Below are 22,772 nucleotides of genomic sequence, written 5' to 3' on the forward strand. Positions count from 1 at the left end.
TACAGACGGGGTTTCACAGTGTTAGCCAGGATGGTCTCAATCTCCTGACCTCCTGATCCGCCCACCTCGGCCTCCCAAAGTGCTGGGATTACAGGCGTGAGCCACGGTGCCTGGTCTCTGGCCTCCATTTTTTCTGATAGAAGTCAGTTGAATTTTTTTTAATTTCCTGGAACATAATATGCTCCGTCTTTCCCTGGTTGCTTTTAAGATTTTTATCTTTATCTCTAGTTTTTAGAAGTTTGATTCTTATATGCCTAGCTTTCTTTAAATGTATCCTAATTTGTTTTCACTGAGTTTCTTGGAACTCTCGGTTGATATTTTCATCAAATTTAGGAAATATTCAACTATTGCTTTTTGAAAAATTTTTGTTCTCCATGTTCATACTGCCCTCTTTCTAGCCCTCCAATCTTATATATATTAGGCTACTTAATATTTTTTTCTCATATCACTTAAGTATTAGTCTATTTTAATCTTGTTTCTCTGGATTCTACAAATTGCATAATTTTTACTGATCTCTTTTCAAGTTCACTGACACTTTCTTCTTAGTATCCAATCTGCCCTTAAGCTGATCTAGTAAATTTTTAATTCCAAATATTGTACTTTTTGGTTCTAGAAATTTTTAATGGTTTTTTTTTTTTTTTTTTTTTTTTTTTTTTTTACTATTTCAGTGGCTTTGGGGATACAGCGGTTTTTGGTTACATGGATGAACTATAAAGTGGTGAAGTCTGAGATTTTAGTGCACCCATCACTGGAGTGGTATACGTGGTACCCAATGTGGAGTTTTTTAATCCTTAGCTCCTCTCAACCTCCCTCTTCTAAGTCTCTCAATTTCATTATGTCAGTCTGTATGCCTTGACATAACCATAGCTTAGCTTGCATTGATAAGTAAGAACAAAAGTTATTTGGTTTTTGATTCCTGAGTTATTTCATTTAGAATAATGGCCTCTCACTCCATCCAAGTTGCTGCAAAAGACATTATTTCATTCTTTTTTATGGCTGAGAAATGTTCAATGGTATATGTATACCACATTTTCTTTAGCCACTCATTGGCCAATGGGCACTTAGGTTGGTGCCATATCTTCACAGTTGTGAATTGTATTGCAATAAATATACGCGTGCAGGTGTCTTTTTGATATATGGACTTATTTTCCTTCGGGTAGATACCCAGTAGTGGAATTGCTGGATCAAATGGTAAATCTACTTTTAGTTCTTTAAGAAATCTCCATACTGTTTTCCACAGAGATTGCACTAATTTAAATTCCCATCAGTAGTATATAAGCATTCCCTTTTCATCACATTCATCCCAACAACTATTATTTTTTGACATTTTAATAATGGCCATTCTTGCAGGAGTAAAGTAGTATCTCATTGTGGCTTTAATTTACATTTCCCTGATAAATAGTAATGTTGAGCATTTTTCCATTTTTTTTTGCCATTTGTATTTCTTCTTTTGAGAAATGTCTATTCATGTCATTTGTCCACCTTTTAATGGGATTATTTTTCTTGATCCGATTGAGTTCCTTATAGGTTCTGGATACTAGTTTCTTGTCAGATGCATAGTTTGCAAATATTTTATCCCATTCTGTAGTTTTCTCTATTGATAATGTATTTTGCTACACAGAAGTTTTTTAGGTTAATTAGGCCCCATTTATTTTTGTTTTATTTGCATTTGCTTTTGGGGTCTTAGTCATTAATTCTTTGCCTAGGTCAATGTCCAGAAGAGTTTTTCCTAGATTATCTTCTAGAATTTTTATGGTTTCAGGCCTTAGATTTATGTCTTTAATCCATCTTCAGTTTTTTTTTTTAATAAGGTGAGAGAAAGAGAGGTTCACTTTCATTATTCTACATGTGGCTATCCAATTTTCCCAGCACCATTTAGACCATTCCATTGGTCTATGTTCTACTCTTTTACCAGTACCATGCTGTTTTGGTAACTATAGCCTTAGTAGTATAATTGGAAGTCCAGTAATGTGACGCCTCCAGATTTGTTCTTTTTGCTTAGGATTGCTTTGACTCTTCAGGCTCTTTTTGTTCCATATGAATTTTAGAGTTGTTTTTTCTCATTCTGTGAAAAACGATAGTTATTTTGATAGGAACTGCATTGAATCTGTAGACTGCTTTAGGCGCTATGGTCACTTTCATGAATATTGCTTCTTCTAATCTATATGTTTCCATTTGTATGGATCTATGATTTCTTTCAGCAGTGTTTTTGTAGTTCTACTCATAGAGATCTTTCAACTCCTTGGTTAAGTATATTCCTAGGTATTTTATCTTTCTTTGAAGCTGTTGTAAAAGGGATTGAGTTCTTGATTTGATTCTCATCTTGGTCACTGTTGGTAGACAGCAGTGCTACTGATTTGTGTACACTGATTTTGTAACCTGAGACTTTACTGAATTACTTTATCAAATTCAGTTGTCTTTTGGAGGAGTCTTTAGGGTTTTCTAGGTGTACAATCATATCCTCAGTGAACAGTTAACTGCTTGACTTCTTGTTTTCCCATTTGGATGCCCTTTATTTCCTTCTCTTGCCTGGTTCTAGAATTTCCATTTTGTTCTTTTAATACCATTTACATCCTTCTGAAATCTTCACTTGTGTTTTCATTGTCTCTTTGTCTTTAAATTCCCTAGTATATTTTTTAGAGTATTTTAATGCCATTGCCTGTTAATTCCAGCATCTGAGCCATTTGAAGTTCTGTTTCTGTAAGTTACGTTTCTTCTGGCTGCAGGTCATGCTTTCCTGCTTCCTCCCATGTCTAGCAGTTGTTGTGACATGCTAGGCATTATGAATATTACATTGAATGGAGTGTGGAGTATTCTATAAAGGTCGCTGAATTTTATTCAATCAATCTGTTAAAATCTTGTAAGCCTTAGTTCTATGCTTGCCTTCCTTGATACATTTTCATTTCATCCTCGGTTTTAGGGCATGGTCATTATTCTAGAACATTGTGTTTACTCATAAAGCATGCTTTTTTCTGAGGTCTCAATAGAATAGCTGACTTTTGGCTTTTGCTGGACCAAACTGCAGCGTTTCCTAGCACCATGTGATCTCAATCTCTCCATTTATTTCTCAGTTTCACAAGAGTTTCTCCCTGCAAGCCTTTGTGAACCTCAACCTGTGCATGTACAGGTCAGTGTTCAACCAAGGACCTATGGGAAACATCTCCACAGGCTTCTAGGTGTCCTCTCTGTGCAGTTTCCTCCTCTCTGTACACAGCCACTCCAGCGGTACCCTAACTCCCATCTCTAGCTCTTCAACTCAGTGAGACTGCTGTTCTCTGCTTGAACTCTATCTCCTTACCTTCAAGGGAAGGACTTACAGGCAGCAAGTCAAGGAGAATAGAGGGCTCACCTCATTTGTTCCCTTCTTTCAAGGATCACAGTCCTTTGCTGCCAATTATCCAATACCTGAATCCTATCATATGTTTATGATCCAGTTTTCTGTCATGGCTAGCCATTGTGAAAGTGATGTTGAAGTGGGTTTTGTAGGAAGACATATTGTTTTGCTTTGTTTTTAGACACATACAAAATACTAAAGAATGGAATCACAAATCTAAATGTGAGACTCTTATCTTTACTATGGCAGTAGTGGCTCTGGGTTTTGTTATTAGCATGAATCAGGATCTTCTTGTTCCAGGGAAAATTGTTTGTTAGGGCGTGTGTGTGTATGTGCGCACACATGCATGTGCTTGTGAACATGTATATATGAGTTATCACACTAACTGAATTGTGAAATGTGTCAGGTATTAGTTAAGAATATGATGAAGCAGGTACAGTGAGATGCTGTGAACTTCCTGCTCTAAGTTGGTCCATCACTTTTTGTCTTTGTATTTAATCTTCAATCTGTAAGATGGGTGTATTGGACCCAGGATAGTTTTTGATATACTTTTAAGAGGGAACATATGTCTTCTATACCACAAATGTTACTTTTTTGAAAGCACTTCATAAACTGTAAAAAGCTATGCAAATGTAGGCCTCAACATATTATCTTTCCAAATTGTATTTCAATACCTTTCACATCTAGAATTTATTATTCCAGTATATCATTATATTTTCTATTGCTGCATAAAAAATTATCCTAAAATATAGTGGCTTAAAACAACCCACATTTATTATCTCAAAGTTTCTATGGATCAGGAATCGGAAAGCAACTTAACTGAGTGTTTCTGAGGCAAGGTCTTTCATGAGATTGCGGTCAAGATGTCAGCTAAAGTTAGAATCATCTGAAGGCTGGATTGAGCCTAGAGGATTTGCTCCCATGTTGGCAGAAAGCCTCCGTTCCTTACTGGCCATTGGCAGGCATACTTAACTCCTTTCCACATGGATCTCTTCACAGAGCTTCTTGAGTGTCCTCACAAGAGGGCAGCCAACTTTTCTCAGAGCACGTGGTCCAAGAGAGCAAAAAAGAAAGCCACAATGACTTTTTATGACCTAATCTTGGATATGACACACCATCATTTCTGCTATATTCTATTTATTAAAAATGAGCCATTAAGTATGACCCACACCCAATAGGAAGAGAAATTAGGCCCTATCTTTTTCCTTTTTTTAACCTTCAAAGAGATTTTTTTTTAATTTTAAAATTTTTAATTGGCATTTTGTAATTGTACATACTTATAGGGTACAGAATGATAATTTGATACATGTATACAATGTGTAATGATCAAGCAAGATAATTAGCATAGCCATTACCTCAAACATTTCTCATTTCTTTGTGTTAGAAACATTTAAAATCCTCTCTTCTAGCTATTTGAAATTATGCAATGAATTATTGTTAACTATATTCACCCCACAGTGCTGCAGAACACTAGAACTTATTCTTCCTATGTAGCTGTAATTTTGTACCTATTAACCTCTCTCTATCCTCCCCTCCCAACTACCCTTCCCAGCCTCTGGTAACCACAATTCTACTTTCTACCTCTAGGTAAGTTCCATGCTTTAAAGGAAAAAGTATCAAAGAATGTGTTGATATACACTTTAAGACCACCACGATATCATATAATATTTTCCTGAACCAAAGAATTTATTTACCTCTGGATTAACTTGGATCTACTATACAAAGTTACCTGGACCAAGCCCTTTCTTTGTAGCTAAAGCATGAGCCAAGCCCAAAAGTTACCTGGACCAAGCCCTTTCTTTGTAGCTAAAGCATGAGCCAAGCCCATCTGGCAGTCAATCTGTGAGATCTCTGTGTCATCTTAACAGTTTTATCCATCTGTGGCTAGTTGTCTCAGTTTTCTTCTCTCTAGGCATGTATTTTCTGACTGTATCTTCCTGGTAACATTTATGAATTTAACTGGGCATTAGGATGGTGAGAATATTTTTATAAAGTGCTTTCTATGTAGAGGCTAAAAATTAATGATTCACCCTTTAAAATGTAAATTTGAAAAAAAAAATTCTATTTGCCTCTTGATTATATACTATGTTCCCTCTTCAGAACCCAGAATTCTTTCTCTTTAGAGGCATGGAATCTGATCCTCTCCTTGGTAATTAGAAAATCAAGGTAATGCATTTGAAATTATTACGCAAATATACTCCAATTTGGAAGGAGACGGTAGGGCAAATGTATTGGTAACAAATTCTGTTCACATGTACTACCCTAAAAATTGCTTTCGAGCCCATAAAGAGCTCTGCGGATTTGTTATGGTAATTCTTTGTCTTTGTTATTACTTGGTGCAACTTCCACTGACATTAATATTGAATATGCAATCTTGAGAAATAGAAAGGAAAATCCTCCCTCTCTCACTTAATCCACTGAATCCCCCTGAAATGAGGAGCAATCCCATATGATCATCCCAAAGCAGAATTCATCCAGTTCACTTAGCAAAGTCCTCATATTTGAATATTGACAGAGGAAAGTATTTATGTTTGTCTAGTTCTTTTTCATCAAAGTTTACAATAAACAATCCCTTCTTGCTTTGCTGTCTGTTTTTCACAGATTTCTTGCCAGAACCTTTGTTTTCTCTCAGGGGATCAAATAAGCACAAAACAGAGTACTGTCATAATTTTTCTGTTGCTCCCTCTCTAGAGGGTGTTAAATATTAGGGGATCACCTAAAAGAAAACTACCCACTGCCTGTTATTCTCAGTCACTTCCCAACCTCTGGTCTATTGCCTTATTTAAGGAGAAACAGATATCAAATACCCCAGTCATTTTTTAAATTTTCCCAGAAAAAAAGAGGTTAATAAAAGAGCCAGAAAATCCCCATGTATCAAACATTCTGCTGCTTAGAGTATCTAGTTAAATAAAAGTTGAGATTCCACATGCTTGACCCACCAGTTCCCATTTACAGCTGTGAAACATGAGGCTCAGAGTTGGTGTTATTAGTAGTAGTATTACTAAAATGTTGTAATTAAACTCAAATCTTGGTCTTCAGTTTCTGGAACGTATGCTTGTTCTAACATGCACACCATATCCCCTCTGGAATAAAGATCCTCAAAAGAGAAGAAATATTGCTAATGATAAGAAAAATACCATCAAGTTCCAGATTCGACTTGTGATGACTGCTCACATCTATTGTCCTTGAGGTGTGAGCTGATCTCTACTTCAGAAGAATCCAGATAGATTGATGCTACCTGCTGTCTGCTGCCCATCTGGACCCTCCCGTGGGCTGGCTCTCTGTGCTGCCTCATCAGATACCTTCCCTATTCCAGGGTGATTTCAAAGGCCAGCCTTCCCTTAGCACATTTATCTTCAACCCCCAGTGCACAAGCAGAGCATACACTAGACTAACTCATTTATTTCTGCTCATTTATTGATGGCCTTTCATAACCAAGTTATTAAGTCATCAATAACTTTAGAGAAATAAATGAATGGATCCGGAACTGGGTCAACAGATATTTAAGACATATTCTGAACATTTTATCTAGGATCGGTATAAATGTCAATGGTGGGTCATCAGTGGTATTTTCCCCACCTGGGAAAACGTATTTCACAGATGTTTTATTCTAATTAGATCCAAGTTTATTCCTCATAAAGTATTGAAATGAATAGCATCTCCAGTCACCCACATGAAATGAAGGTTTTTAAAAAAGAGATTGCATGTGTTAATAATTTTCCAAAACACTACCTAACGTGTGTTGCTCCCATCAGCTGACCATAAATATCCCTGGAAGGTTTGCCAAAAATAGAGTATAAGCTCTTTCAGAAGTGCTTATGAGTTCTGATATATTCCCCTCGGGAAATAAAAAGGAGAAGAAAAGGAGAAAAAGAGAGGATTTCTAAGACCTTGGGAAACCCTTGAAACCAGTATCTAGAAGTCTAAAGAAATTCCTGATACTAAAGTTAAGCTTCTATGGGGACATTTTCAAAGCCACTGGCAGTTCACCCAGCTGAGGGGAGCCCTGCATTTTCGTTATGTTTCGGGGTATGTATACCTGCTATATCTCAGCCTGCAGGAGGAGCATTCCACTGTTCTGACCTCCGCTTTTGCACTAGTTTGCTCTCCATTTGTATCCTGGGGCCCCATCTAGATAAGAGAAATCTTGCCTGCTTAGGACCTCAGTATTCTTGGAAACCTGTATGTATCCCAGTTACGTCAGTTTCCTCATCTGTAAAATAGGCATAATAATAGACCACACTTCATCAAATAATTATAAGAATCTGAAGTGTTAATATATGAAAAGTACTTAGAATGGTGTCTGGCATATGGTAAGTGTTCAAGAAGTACAGCTATTACTGTTGCCATTAATAAAAAGTCTTTTCCATATGATTAGGACCTAAGAGACCAGCCAGTCCAATTTCCTCAATTCATTTTACAGAGAAGGAAACTGCAGCCCAACGAAGTTATGTAGCCTATTAATAGAATGTCCGTGCTTTTGAATTAAAGGCTGAATTAGAAATCTGCAGAAAAACATTCTCTCCAGAGTCTGGCAGTCCTAGACTAAAATTCCAGTTGTTACCTTCTAGTTGTGTGACTTTGAACTCACTTCTTTCCTTCTCTGGGACTCTCTAAAATCCCTATGTGCAAAATAGGTACAATGCAACCTACCTTGATAGAGTATTGTAAGAATTGAAAAATAATGACTGAAAAACTTAATGACTGGATAATGTAACTAGCATTCTGCCTGGGAGTTCATGGGCATTCAATAGCTTGGGCCCATCATTATTAGGAACATCATTCAGCTGCAGTGCTGCAGACCGGCTGCCAGAATCCCAGCCCCTGATTGCCAGTATAGCTCACCACAACACTGCCCACCCTTACATTAAAAATAAACCAAAACAAAAATGGGAATTTGCTCTCATTGCTTTTTATCAGCTTTTTAAATTACTTTCTAGTCATCAGTAGATATTACCCACTGTCAAAAATCACCTAGGATTATTGATGGATAAAAATCTGTGTATCCTTATTCTTAAAGGAAAGGGTGGGAAAAAAGGAAAGTCCCCACCCTTGGCCCTGATTTTTTCATAACTAGTTTAGCTCAACATGAGCAGTTTTGCTTTGCTAGATGAACCCCAACATGCTGTTGAGAAACAGTGGCTTGGAAACAATTTGCAGATGTTTGAGGATGATGAGGAAAACACTGTGTGCAACAGTGATTTTGCAAATCTGACACCTTCGCTCTGGTAGAAATGCTTAGAGAAAGGTATGGGGAAGGATAGAAATTGAACCAGACACCCTGGTTTCCTTTCTTGAGGAAATATGCATAAATTCTGACTACAGATAACAAGGCATGGCACTCCAGCCCTATCAGAAAACAGAGACCTGTGGAACTCTAATGTCCAGGAAAAGATCATCAGTGTCCCACAGTAGGGATTGGGAATGGGAATGGATTCCATGGCCAAATAACTTTGAGATGTACTTCCTGTTGAAGATTTACAATGCTCATTTATAAATGAAAGACTGAGAAGTTCTACATTTTCCTTTCTTGTAGGTTCAAGTGTACATGTGCAGGTTTGTTATATAGGTAAACTTGTGTCACAGGGGTTTGTGATATAGATTGTCTCATCTCCCAGATACTAAGTCTAGTACCAATAGTTGTTTTTTTCTGACCTCTCCCTCTTTCCAGCCTCCAGTAGGCCCCAGTGTGTATTGTTTCCATCTTTGTGTCCATGTGTTCTCATCATTTAGCCTCCACTTATAAGAACATGTGGTATTTGGTTTTCTCTTCCTGCATTAGTTTAATAAGGATAATGGCCTCCAGCTCCATCCATGTTCCTGCAAAAGACATGATCGCATTCCTTTTTACGAGTGCATTTTATTCCAGGGTGTACATGTACCACATTTTCTTTATCCTGTCTACCATGGATGGGCATTTAGGTTAATTCCATGTCTTTGCTATTGTGAATAGTGCTGCAATGAATGAGAAGTCCTCCATTTAAGAAACCTATTTAACACTGTAGACCCCATCCTTTCCTGAATGATTAGCACAAAATTTCCATCAACATCAAGTGAACAGTGATACGCTAGGAGACACTGGTAGACTGCAAGGCTTGAAAAATCAGAGATCTTAAGACAATCAATGAAAAAGACACTGAAAAGTTTGAGTTTTAATTTCGTTGTGAGTCTCTGCTTCAGCCATTTTAAACAAAGAATAAATGGCTGACGAAAAGCGAAGCACACTTTGCTTTCTTGTGGGGAACAGAACAGCAGCATCTACTGGTAAACATATGTTTCAGGGGTAGAACACAGCCTTTTGTGTCCAGCTATTTATCATTAACCAGTGATGGAACTGACTAGAAAAGGACAAAAAAAAAAAAAAAATCAATTTGAGCTCATCTAAGGGCTGGCTGTGGAGCGTCCAGTTGACTTTCATTGTCTTCCGTGGGTCATTATATCCTCAGAAGACTATTCATATTACTACTGGACTGCAATTCATGACACAGTTTGGGCATGAAAACGGGGGGTCCAGACATAGCAACAAAGCCCACATTAAGATATATAAATGTTTTTAATGATGAGGATAATTACAACTGATTGAAATTCTCTTAACACACAAAATGGAATACAGTAAAAATGCCACTGGATACCCTCCTTATATTTTTTTATCTGTCTCTAAAGCTTACAAAATTTTACTTTCTTTCCCTTTTTTTTCCACATTTCATCCTCTTCTCTCACAAAAACACCCATCAAACACTTTCTCTTCCTCTTTTGTCTTTAATTCCTTATCATCCTCTCACCCTTTATGGCCCTTGTGGGAAAGAAAAAAAAGAGATAGGCAAGCACATTCAATTGTTGCAGTCTTCTCTTCAGGAATGTCTATTTCAAAACTCTTCATAACCTAAGCAGAAATATATCAAAAATCAACCAATAGCCTTTGGCAGTAATCTGTCAAATAAAATGAATAAAATATAGCATAACACTTATTAGACTATTGTCCTCACTTTAGCCTTGACCTTTTGGTAATCCATAAATAAATATCATTCCAAATTTGACAGAAGTAAACCGTAAAATTCCCACAACAGCACTATAACAGAAATGTCATTTTTATTGATGTCAAAATAGCCTTTCTTAGCTATTTAATAAAATTGGGATTATTAAGAAAAGTAAATGTTGAAATACTCCAAAAGGGTCTCATCCACATAGCAAGATTTATGAGCTAATTTGCCTGGCAACTGCTTCACCATTTAGATGAAAATGCCTATACTTAGAAAGGTTTTTTTAAATGTAGTTAAATTTAATTTGGTTTGACATGTATTTTTATATTAAAATGTATTTGACTATTTACCCGTTGCCTTTTTCTATTGTTTCTCCCCAGGAAGCAAATAACTTGGATAAAAGCACGACGAAAGCAGAGAGTGCTCGGCTCTTCAGAATGTGGTATGGCTTCGACCACAAGTATCCTTTGATAATAACAATCTCACAGATCCTGCTGCAGGCAGAGAATTACTTTAAGCTCTTAATCATTGAAGTGTGCACTCCTGCTCTTCAAGAAACACCGAAAGGTAAAGTGAATTCACAGCCAAACTTATAACAAGGAATGATTTCATAAAATAAAAAGCAGGGTAGTCCATACTTAAGTGTTTCAGACAGCTAAAGTGAAACTTCTCAGAGTCAAATTTATCTAGTGTTTTCCTGACTATAATGCCAGTTGATAAAATCATATACTCCTGAAGAAGCTGTTTTGCTGTTCTTACCTTTGTAAAGCTCCTACTTCTGGTCAAATTGGTCAAATAGGCCTGCTTGATTAAGGGCATTGTATGAACAGTTTCAGCAGCCTCTGGCCAGGGTAACCCAGCCAAAGCTCCTGCACCTTTCTCCCAGGAAGCCATTGGTGTGCTTTTGTTTCATGCTGTAAAAAATGAAGGAGTGGGAAGGAGTGGGGACAGGGGACAAAAATAAATGGGCCAAGGAGATGAATCCAGTTCATCAGAGTTCATCATAAAATAGCACCGCTTTGTTTTCCAGGCAGACTTGAATGAGCTTTTTCCAGTGAAGGGCAATTTTAAAAATCTGGCAATCACTGTAAATATAGTAGCTCAGATATACCTTGCCATGTGATTTGCCACATGAGGCTAAGTCAGGCCTGAAGTGTTTTGCCATTGTGAGCTGCAGTAAGCAGTCTGTCTCTAATCCCAGGCAAAAGCTCCAAGGAAGAAAGGAAAGAACTGCACTGTAAATTGAATGTGTTGGGTCTTTGTAGCTAGTTTTCCAGTCACAAATCCCTCTCCTTTCAGTGGGAAAATGTCAGTCACTGGATGATTTTAAGTGCCTAAGCAAAAATGATTAAAACCACAACAGATCAATGGGAGAGGAGGAAGAATTAAGAATAGGGAAAGGATATTCAAAGAATAGGTGAAGAAAAAGAGGTGAAAATGGACAGGGAGAGGAGGCAAGAGAAATATAGGAAATTTACAGCAGGAAGGAAAGGAAAGCAAATTAGAGGAATGACTGGAAAATAGAAAGCAAAAATTAAGAAAGAAGTGAAGAGAAACCAATTGAAGATTGCAGAGATAAGCAAAAGTAAAACAATGTGAGAATTAAAAAGCAATTTTGCAAAAGTAGAGCATTCCAAGAATTAAGAAATGGTGATGTGGAAGATAGAGGGTTTCTGAGGTTAGAATTTGGTTTTTTTCAGAGCTCTGTTACCTATGGCCAGATACCCTTTCTTGCTCAGTCTTCAGTTTTATGGACAAATGTAGGTTGCCACCATCTTGAGAGAAGTCCATCTTAGCCATTAATTATTTCTTAAAGGTTCTGGTATCTCATTAACTACCTGAAAACTTTCTGATCTCTCTAAGGGAATCTAGTTCTTAGAAAGTTATTGCTGGTTTTTGCTCCTGGCTGATCTCTCTTTGGAAGCAGAATTTGCCCCTGTCATTGCTTTTAAGTATCTGATAACCCAGTTTGTTCAAAATTATAAAAATTTGACTAAAGAGTAAACACAATGAGATGTACAGAAAGAACTCGGTAAATCAGAAATGAGATAAAAGATGTTTTTGTTCAAATTCTGACAATGCTATGAAGAAAGCTTTACAATGAAGAAAAGGAATAAAGTGGGGAAAAAAAAAAAAACCTTGAAGACAAGAAAATAAAAGTTGGAGCCCATCAAAAATTTTAGCTTAGGGCAGTGACACTAAATTCAGATGATGTCATAGTTTTTGTCTCACTTTTCATTAGGGGTTTATTTCCATATGATTATAGACAGACTAGCAAAAATAAAAGCAGATTTACACTCTCAGTCATATCTCTTCTCGTGGTAGTTTATCCTCCTGCACATTCATTCTAGAAATTGCTATGCTGCCACCACTACACAAATATATATTCACTTAGATAATGAAATTTTTGTATCTTAGCTATGCTCTGAATTTATACCTAGAGAGTAGCAAGCAAACAGTTTCAACTATGTGGCCTCTTAATATATCTGTTATTTTAGAGCAAAGTATCCATTTGGCATTTATGTTCATTCTATTGTTCACCCAGAACCCAGGCAGTGTGTCCTTTGAAACTCATAAGTTAGGCTATGCCAGCCACCACCAGTGCAGAGATTAGCCAGTCACCCTGAGATCAGTTTGCTGGCCTGAACCAAAAAGAAATTGTCACAAGGCTGAAAGAAACTGGCTGTGTAGTTTGGAGCTGTTAAAGTTTCATTTCAGTAAAAATGAATCATGCAAATGAGGTATCACAAATAATTATTGACAAAAGAAAATGAAGAATATATAACTTCATACACACCTATATCAGTCAGGGTTCTCCAAATAAACAGAATCAGCAGAAGTGCTTTACATATCATATACATACAGATTTATTTTAAAGAATTGTTTATACAGTTGTGGGGGCTGGCAAGTCCAAAATTTGCAGAGCAGGCTCTCTGTCTGGAAATTCAGGCAAGAGCTAATACTGCAGTCCTTAAGCAGAATCCTTTCTTCCTCAGAAAAGCCTAAGTTTTGCTGTTAAGTCCATGCAACTGATTGGATGAGGCCACAAACCGTATTGAGGATAAACTCCTTTACTTAGTGTCAACTGCAGATATTAACCACATCTACAAAATACCTTAGGTGTCAACAATGACACCTAAGTTAGGGTTTAAATGAATAACTGGGTAGTCTAGCCAGGTTGAGCCATAAAACTAACAGTCACATCACCGAATTTATATTCAATTAATGCTTAATATTCAGACTCAAAGGTAGAAAACCCCTCTTAATTTACTATTATTATCAATAAAACAACCAGTCACTCACGTAGTTTTGTTTTTTTCTTTTTCATAGCATGAGTAGTACATACATACCTTCCCCTAAAAGTTTTCCAAAAACTACAGAATAAAAATTATAAAACTTAACATTCAATGATGATGAACAATGCCAAGCACTGTGTTCAGTGCTTTACATTTATTACTTCATTCCACCTCCCCAGCTCTGCAGGAGGCTGGGAGGGTCTAGAGATGTAACAACACAAGTGTACTACTGATTGGGTTGGCCTCTGCTGCAACAGGGGCTCCCCTGTTGGAAGGAAGCCTATGGTGCCAAAACTGATGATTAATTAAGATTCATTATGATTCAGCGTGGGCAGTAATTCCAAATTATGGAGTACAAAGAAGACACTGATAAATGGGGAGATGAGAAAGGGAACTAATGTTACTGAGTAGCGATGCTTTGCCATCAGGCATGTTATTTCATTTAGTTCTCTTCATTTAACCACTCTTTTTGTTTTGTTTAATTCTTACAACCACCCTCTTTGATGTGGAGGAAACAAATTCCCAGATAACTTAAATAACTTTGTTTCTATAGCTAGTAAGGGTCAATTTCATGATTCAAGCCCAGATTAGTCTCACACTAAAGTCCATCAAGACACCTAAATAAGCTTGATTATTAACAATTCTATGTCCATGATATCTCTTACTCTACCTACAAATCCTCATGTCTCGGTATGTTCATAAACTCACCATTAAAACAATGAATAATTAGGACTCCTTACACGATACCATCCAGAGCTCACATCTTGAAAATTTATTGGCAATATATTGGTGTGATAACAAGGTTACAGGTTTTTGTTGGTCACCCGGAGAGCACCACCATGAAGGAGTACCCAACTTCTGAATCAGATCCTCAACTTTTTAGGGGCAGAAAGTTAAATATTCAAAGACTGCAAGAGTGGTTCAGTCTGATAAAAGATGGACTCACTGTAGCCAAGCTCAAAGGAGGCAGTAGTACATACCAGACACCAAATTCCTAAGTCGCCAAATCCCCATCGTGGAGGGGAGGTATGGGCAGGGGGAGATACTCTTCAGCCATAAGAAGGCTGAAGTCAGTCTGATCCCTAGAGCCCCTCCTATCCTACTCTTTCCCCCTGGCTCACTCTGCTTCAGCTACCCTGTCCTTCCTCAGGCACACCAAGCACACTTCTGCACCCAGGCCCTTGCACTGGCTCTTCCCTCAGGCATTTGCTTGCTTCCTTCTTTACCTCTTTCATTCAGCTTGTCGGTGAAACCTTCCTGGCTGTATATCTAAATGTCTAAAAGGAGCTAATTCTCTCACTCCTTCCTGCTTTATTTTTTTCACCGTAACACTTAACCACCATCTCATACAGAATGGACTTTGTTTTAATAGCTTCCCCCAACCAGGATATGTGCCTTCCATAGATAGAAATTGGGTCTGTTTTCATTCCCTGGTATGTCGTCAGGGCATAGGAAAATTCCTGGCAGGGAGTGAACACTCAATAAATATTTGTTGAAGGAATGAATGAATCAATTAAGCAAGCAAGCAATATTTTCTATCCAGGGCACCTTCATTTCAGGCATTGATGTAGCAGGAAAATCCAATTAATTATCAGAAGGCTGCTAAGTGAGTCTGAAAGCAGAGCAAGAAAGACTGGATAATATTAATGTTTTCATCCAGGCTACCCTGTGTAGACCCCCAGTCTAAGTGTCTCACTCCCTAGACAGGAACAGCCACTCACAGCAGACTTAAATCCCTATCGCTTGAGCTGACCTCCTTCCTGTGGTTGGTCCCTCCTTTGTTAGGTTTGATTAGTACAACGATCTGGCACATTCAAGCCTAGCTCTGGCTTAGAAGCCATTCTCTGAGTGACGTTGAATACATATGTCTTATCTCACCAATCATGTTGATTTTATTATAACAAATTCAAAATTGTAAAGCCACCTATCATCCTCACTAGCAATCTCTCATAATGAGGAAGCAAGAAGAAATCGATGCCCCCTTATTCGTGTTTTAAGACGTCAGATAAAGTTATTTGCATAGATTCGCAGTGTTACAGCTGGTATGAGAACCTCATGTTGCCTTATTCATAAGTGACTAATGATGTTGCTTGACTATCTCCTTTCTAGAGTCTCTTTCCATTCTCTCATTTACCATCTCTCCCCTTAAACATGTGTATAAATTAGCCCTACAAATGTGAATGACACAGGATAAGAATGACCTTTTCCAAAATAAAAAGGGCAGCCTAACATCATTTTTAGCATTTCCTGTATGCCAACATCAATTGAAAATAAGGATTCATTATGTGTTTGCCAACATTTTATAAGTGTAAAGAAAGTGCAAAGAACAATGGATTGGCAAGTTGACACAGTGACAGAATTACATAAAGCCACATGGATGGAGATTTCCTTCCCATCACTGGTTGGAATGAAGGATGCGTTGAGGTATTGCCAACAAAATGAAAAGCCCACAGCAGGATGTGTGGATGCTGAAAATGCTTGCATTTCCCATTCTAAAGGGTCTGGCAAGGAAAGTGGCAGGTACCAGACCCCATCTTGTACAGGCTAAGGCAGATTGGGAATCCACTTCAAGAAACGTAAACATAAATATCAGGGGCATTCAAAATGATACTTGGAAACCATGTATTTAATAGATTTAAATGTAATGGCATTTTAGTCTTAACTAAAAAAAAGAAAAGAAAAACCTTCCCCTCCTAAAACTTGACAGAATTTTTTATATCCCACACAGTCATGCTTATTTTAAGTCATAGGTATGAATATTGTGAACAGCAATTTCCATTTTAAATAATGATCCTGTACTGCAGTTTTTTCCCTATCCTGACTAGCTGAAACACCCATGAATTATTTATTGGGGTAGTTTGCTGTGGCCTTGTGAATGAGTTGAGTTTACTTCACAAAAAACTTTCAGAGGAACAAGGAATGTTATTTCTGTGATCCCAGTTTTATAAATGAGGTAACTGAACCCAAGAGAGGAAAAAGGCACATCCAAGGGTACTGATGGACTTGGAGCCAGCGGTTGTAATCAACAGAGAACAGGCTGTGTCCACCTAAGCAATCCAAGGATCCCAGTTCAGGTGGCCCATCCGGTGAGTTCTGGTAGCTTGAACATGAGTGTGATGCTATTTTCATAAGTGTTCCTAGTGTATAATTGGTTGTTTTAGTCTGATAACTTCTTTGGTGGTTCAGCAAAAGCCTCCCCCGTCTGAAGGAGAGGTGTGTTTTACTTTCAGTAGCAAGCAGGAGAGATAGCAGAGGATGTAAGTAATCTTTTGTTCAGTGGATACTTTGATTGCCCACTATGTGGAGGCAGTATACTAGGTACTGAGGATAGTCATGGTTGACCCTCACAAAGTCTTGCTTTGTACTTCATGGTGGCAAAGTCCTTTGAAATCACAGGTGGTCCCTAGCACAGGAAAGGAAGGCACTGGCATCATCAGAATTTCATGGGGGGATGAACTCTTTAGGGGAGCCAAAAATTAAAATCATTGGTAGCGCTCACTTGCAAAATGTAAAGATAACTCCACAAGTAGTTTCAGAAAGCAACGAAATTTCAGAATATTTGAAGTAAACATAAGCAATCAGCTTCCTAAAGGCTTTTCCTAAACACATTCTCTGATGGCATCCGCACGTGAATATGCACGTAGTATTATAACTGCTTCTCCCGGGAAACTGGCTGTAGGGAGGAGCCCAGCTTGCATTGGGCTGCAATGCAGCCATCACTGCCATGCCCTGGTTAATAACATCTAGAATACTATTATTATTTTGGGGTATTTAGGTTGGCTTTTGGTCATCCATATCCTCATGGGTGCTGCTGTAGAAAAATCTCATTGAAAGTCTTTGACTTAGCACCTAAGTGAAGTGGAATTAAAGCTTCCTGAAAGAGGCTGGGTTCAGTGGCTCAACTCTATAATCCCAGCACTTTACGGGGTGGAAGCAGGAGGATCAATTGAGCCCAAGAGTTTGAGACCACCCTGGGTAACATAGCAAGACCCCATCTCTACAAAAAAAAAAATTAACTGAGCATAGTAGCATGCACCTCTTGTCCTACCTACTAGGAAGGCTGAGGCAAGAGGATCACTTGAGCCCAGGAGTTCAAGACTGCAACGAGCTATGATTTTGCCCTGCCCTCCAGCTTGGGCAACAAAGTGAGACTCTGTCTCTTAAAAAATCCTGGGAGAAAACGTCAGCTTCTTCCTGGACTCCTGAGTTCTTATGATTTTTGGGTAGGAATCAACACAGGGGAATTTTAACAATGTCTGGAAACATGCGCAGTCTTTTGTTCAGGTAACAACTTGGATCTTCCATAATTTTTTCTTCCACATAATAGGAATGATACATACTATCCTCTGTTTTGGCTGAATCCGTCAGAAAAGTTGGCTAGTTATTAAAACAGCTTCCTACTGATGGTAACTGATTCACTGGCCTCTCAGAACCAACACATTTAAAACAGTTAAATAGTGCAGTTTTCTCAAGACTCTATGGCCTAAATACATTGCACTATTCTTTAGTCAGTATAAAACTCTTCTGGAGACCTGACAAATGACTACACGTATGACTTTATGAATTGTTACCTAAACACAATGGATTCCCCACTGTGATTATAAAATCTTGTGGGTCCCAAGATAGTAACGGATTTTCATACAATGATCCTGGGATGCTACTTTGGCATCTCTGCTTTGTTTTACTTTTTTCCCTGGAAAAGTTTTAATAATATTTCTATTAAATGAAAATGCTTTCATATTTCAACTTCACTTTACACAAATGATATGAAGATCTAGATGTACACAAATAAGAAATCAAGGTCGCTCCTCCCCTTGTAGAATGGATAAAATAAATTCCTTTAAATCAAATTAAATATATTTATTATTTTCTCAGAGCAAAACACCATATTAGACTTTCCTCATTCATTTATTCATTCATGGATCACATTTATCAAGTCTACCACATGCCAAGCACCATCCTGGGCACTCGTGATGCACCTGTGAAGAAATTCCCACAGAGCTATCATTCCAATATGGTTCTGTTTGAAAATTTCTGATTTACGGAGATCTTTTCAGGAACACATCTACGGTCTAAAGAAAGACACAGACATTCCACTAGTGGTTTTTATCAAACGGAAGAAAGTCTTGTTCTGTGGCCAGAAGTTATTGATTTGCTATTATAGCCTATCTACTTACTAGTTATGTAATTTTAGGAAAGTTATTTAACCATTCTGTGTCTCCATCGCTCATCTGAAAACTGGGGATAACGGAAGTCCCCACCTCATGGCTTTGTTTTGATAATTAAATGAATTAACACAAAACACTTAGAACAGTGCTCAATACACATATTATCATTATTATTTCTACCTCCACATGTCTTAAAGAGAAGCATCATGTAATGTGTATAATATTGTCATTTATTATCTGAGTGACTAAAACTTCCATTATTTTATATACTGTAATAATTTTTAGTTGAAACAGCTGTATTTTAATACCATTTGAAAGTCTTTAGTTTCCATAAAGGAAAGGTTTCACTTGGGCTATAAATCAGACATAATTCTTCTTCTTTGATTTTGAGTAAATGGATGGAGCTGGGTGTTAAGCTGTTCTTTTGTGTCCTCTGTTCCGCACATGCAGTTGTTTCATTTATGACTTTTCTAACTTATAGTCCATCATCTCATAGTTATTTTTCTGGAAATTATACTACAGATAGCAATTTTGACTTGATAGAGAAGTGCAGCAATTTTTCTCTTCCACAATGAAAGCAATACAAGCCTTTGATGATAATTATTCCTCTTGTACCTTACTGTGATAAAGGAAATCTTTCAATTGCACCTTTCAGGTGAAGCCATGGTGTTTTGTTATTAGCAGTGTGGTGTTATATTGAAGATTTCTAGGTCAGTACTGAATCATTTTATTAGGACAAAAAGAGAAAGGAAAGATGATAGGGCTTAAAAAATGTGTACTACCTTAATACTGCCAGTATTGAATTTAGTTTTAATATTTCTTTCTCATGAAAAAAGAGTAGAATGTTTAAATGTCCTTTAATTGTTACTTGGTCACTCCTTTTCAACCATAGGAGCCAAGATATTTGCAGGCTGCCAACGAGTTCATGAGCTACCAGAGACACATTATCAGCATGGGCCATGGCTGCCAGCTTCACATATTACCACTGCCAGTGAAACACAGTCCTGGGTCTAGCTCACAGACTGCAGTTATTCAGCATTTGTCTGCATGTGAAGCTGTGATATACATCACACAGAGTGTTGGGCAGACATGTCTCTTCCCTAATTAACGTTCACTTCACAAGGTAGATGGTAGTGATTCTCAACGTATGTCAGACCAACTCATGAGAAAGAACAGGCAAAGAGATTATTATGCTGGTGATTAATAGAGGAAAAGCTTGTTGAAGAAATAAATGCTTTTCTTCCAGTCATGTGGGAAAAGGTCCATAGAGGAACTGGGATTTCCTAACATGAAATTAAAAAACCAGAAGGGAGGAAGAGCTTTCCAAGAATAGGGAGTGACATGGGGAAGGTCCTGTGGTGAGTGTGGCATGAATAGATGTGAGAGAGCCTGAATAACCCACCTGCAAAGTACAGAATTACAGGACAGAGAAAAGAGGAAGACTCGAGGGGCAATGAATAAGCCTTTGAAGTCAAGCGTGAAACCCTTATTCCCAATGCCTGGTGTGATCAGAATTCTCTCTTGTTGGTTAATATTTTACCTTTTTTTGGTTACTCAGGTGGCTAAAGGTAGAGTGATGTGGTACAGGCTAAATTATCCTTTCAAGTTTGCTTTCTGTCACAGATCTTACTGCTGTGAGGCTTCCGTTAGTTTTCATATTTCTTCCCCCAGAAAAAGATAATTATTCTATTATATTTTATTCAATTATTTTAACTAAATTGAATTTTAATACTTCTTCCTTAGGGGGAAAAAAGGCTTCTGCCTTCTTCTAAGCCACAAAGATAAAGAAAGAAATGGTGATTGCCCTTAAGATGCCAGCATCCTAATGAGGTAGATTGGTGGCACCATCCACCAATGCTGGGAGTTATCACCAAAGTTCTGAGCAAAAAAGTGTTTTCTTAGTTTGTTCAGGTTGCTATAACAAAATACATTAGACTGGTAGCTTATAAACAATGGAATTTTATTTCTCACAGTTCTGGAAGCTGGGAAGTCCAAGATGAAGATCCCAGCAATGTCCATGTCTGGTGAGGACCCGTTTCCTGATCACAGAATTCACTTTCTTGCTCTATCCTTATGTGGTGAAGAAAGTAAACAAGCTCTCTTAGGCCTCTTTGATTAGGGCACTAATCCCATTCATGAGGGCAGAACTCTTATTACCTAATCACCTCCCAAAGGCTCCACCTCTTAAGGTGATCACCTTGGGAGTCAGGTTTCAATGTGTGAATTTAGGGGGACACAAACATTCAGACCAGAGTAAGTGCTATGGAAGCCAGAGAGGGGTACAGCCAACTAAACAGCTTTGGAGAAGCCAGGAAGCCACACTGAAGTGACTTGGGAAGTGGGTTATAAAAGAATAAGAATCTGTGAGGAGCAGGGCTGAGAGTGTCAAGGACTTTGTGGCAAGGAAACAGCTCAGGCAAAAGCCTGAACAGGGTGCAGAGTGTTCAGAAAATGATGAAAAGTTCAGGGCAACTAGTGGGAAGTGAAACCAGGAAAGTATCATGTGCACAGATTGTGGAGGACTACATGCGTCACGGTTAAGAAAATGGATTTGATTTATTGACAGCAGGAAACCAATGCAGCACTTTAAGCACAGAGCCACAGAGTCCTGTTTGTTATAATGCAGAGAACTGGTGGCTGCATGGAAGCTGATCTGACAGGGAGAAGAATAAACTGAAAATAATCCATGATCCAGGACAGCTTCCCCACGAAATACCCACCAGTTTTCTGTGTGGATAAAAATGTAGACAAACATGTTTCGTTCTACTTAGAAAACTATTTTAGAGCATTCAGTGTGTGTTCCCAATACAAATGAGTTAATATATAAAAGTATCATTAAGAGATTGATTCTTAAATTTCCACTACTGAAAATTATCCAGTGGTGTCATTGTTAGGGCCAGGGTCTAATAGAATGTTTTTTAGCTAAAAAGCCAGATCAGTCTCTAAGCTTGTCTTCTAGTATTTCAGTTTCCTGTCCATAGTCAGAAACTGGAGAATTTCAACTAATCTAACAAAAGGTTTTAACTAATCTAACAAAAGTATCTGAATTGCAATTCATTTTCAAATAAAAAGTTGTTTTTGTTCTTAAACTGATAAACTAGAATGCCACCAGCCCCTGAGCCTCACTCAGCTTCCTGGGGCAGCCTCTCGCCAATAGTGACTGGCACTGTGACCTTTTACATGTAGGAGAAGAAGCATCAGAGAGCTAACCTTTTTCCAAAGGAAACAGACACATCCTGAAACCATTGCCTTTGACATCCCTTGAAGCCATTTCCTTGGAATTCCTTGAAATCTACCAGTGTATTAGGTTTCACTGATCTGTTGCCTATAAACATGGCCAGAACTGATTTCTAGCTCATGCAGGCTGCTAAGCAAATCTTTCCTTAATCCTTTAACATGTGCCTAATACCTCAAACAGGAAAGACTGTAGCAGCTTTATTTCCTGACTGCCCTGTCCCAGCAACTGCAAAAACCTCTTCCCACATCCCTCGCTATGGACTAGCCCTTGGGTTACAGGTGTCAAACCCTTTGCCTTTCCTTCCACGGGTTCATGTAGACACAGAATTACACCTGGAATGCCCAAGAGCAGCGAGTGGGTGTCAGTCATGAGGGTTGGCTGACCAAGGCTGGCTGTGTGCACCGCAGACTCTGGGTGCTGAAGGAAGAGATGTCCCCAAAATACCCCTAGGCAAGTGCCCCACATAGTAAACAACTCTAGCAGTACAAGCTGAGAAGTCTGGTATTTAATTGGCTTGGCCAACTTTTTTTCCTTTTTTTTCCCCCTTAGTCTAAAGTCCTCAGGCCTTCTCTGATCTGAAATATTCAGAAGATGAACATTATGGTAATTGGTAATTGTACAAGCACTTTGCAAACATCAAGTGCTTCATAAAGTTAAAATGATACTAAATTCAGTGACAGGTTTATAGGCCTGTAGGCCTTCAGACTCATTTTGCAGATATAAACAAAGAATTTTATTACATTTTTATTATTTTTA

At 38.1% G+C, this 22,772-nt stretch overlaps 1 protein-coding gene across 1 annotated transcript in view; it reads left to right on the forward strand.

Moving 5' to 3' along the window:
- The window catches only part of SLC9A9 (solute carrier family 9, subfamily A (NHE9, cation proton antiporter 9), member 9), a 611,074-nt gene that overhangs the window by 497,916 nt on the left and 90,386 nt on the right, over positions 1–22,772 (forward strand). Inside the window, exon 14 of the mRNA XM_011958071.1 lies at positions 10,695–10,774. Within this exon, the coding sequence (XP_011813461.1) occupies positions 10,695–10,774 (80 nt within the window). The remainder of the gene's footprint in view (positions 1–10,694; positions 10,775–22,772) is intronic.

This window comes from Colobus angolensis, unplaced genomic scaffold (assembly GCF_000951035.1).
Source record: "Colobus angolensis palliatus isolate OR3802 unplaced genomic scaffold, Cang.pa_1.0 Scaffold46, whole genome shotgun sequence".
Classification (NCBI taxonomy): Eukaryota; Metazoa; Chordata; class Mammalia; order Primates; family Cercopithecidae; genus Colobus; species Colobus angolensis.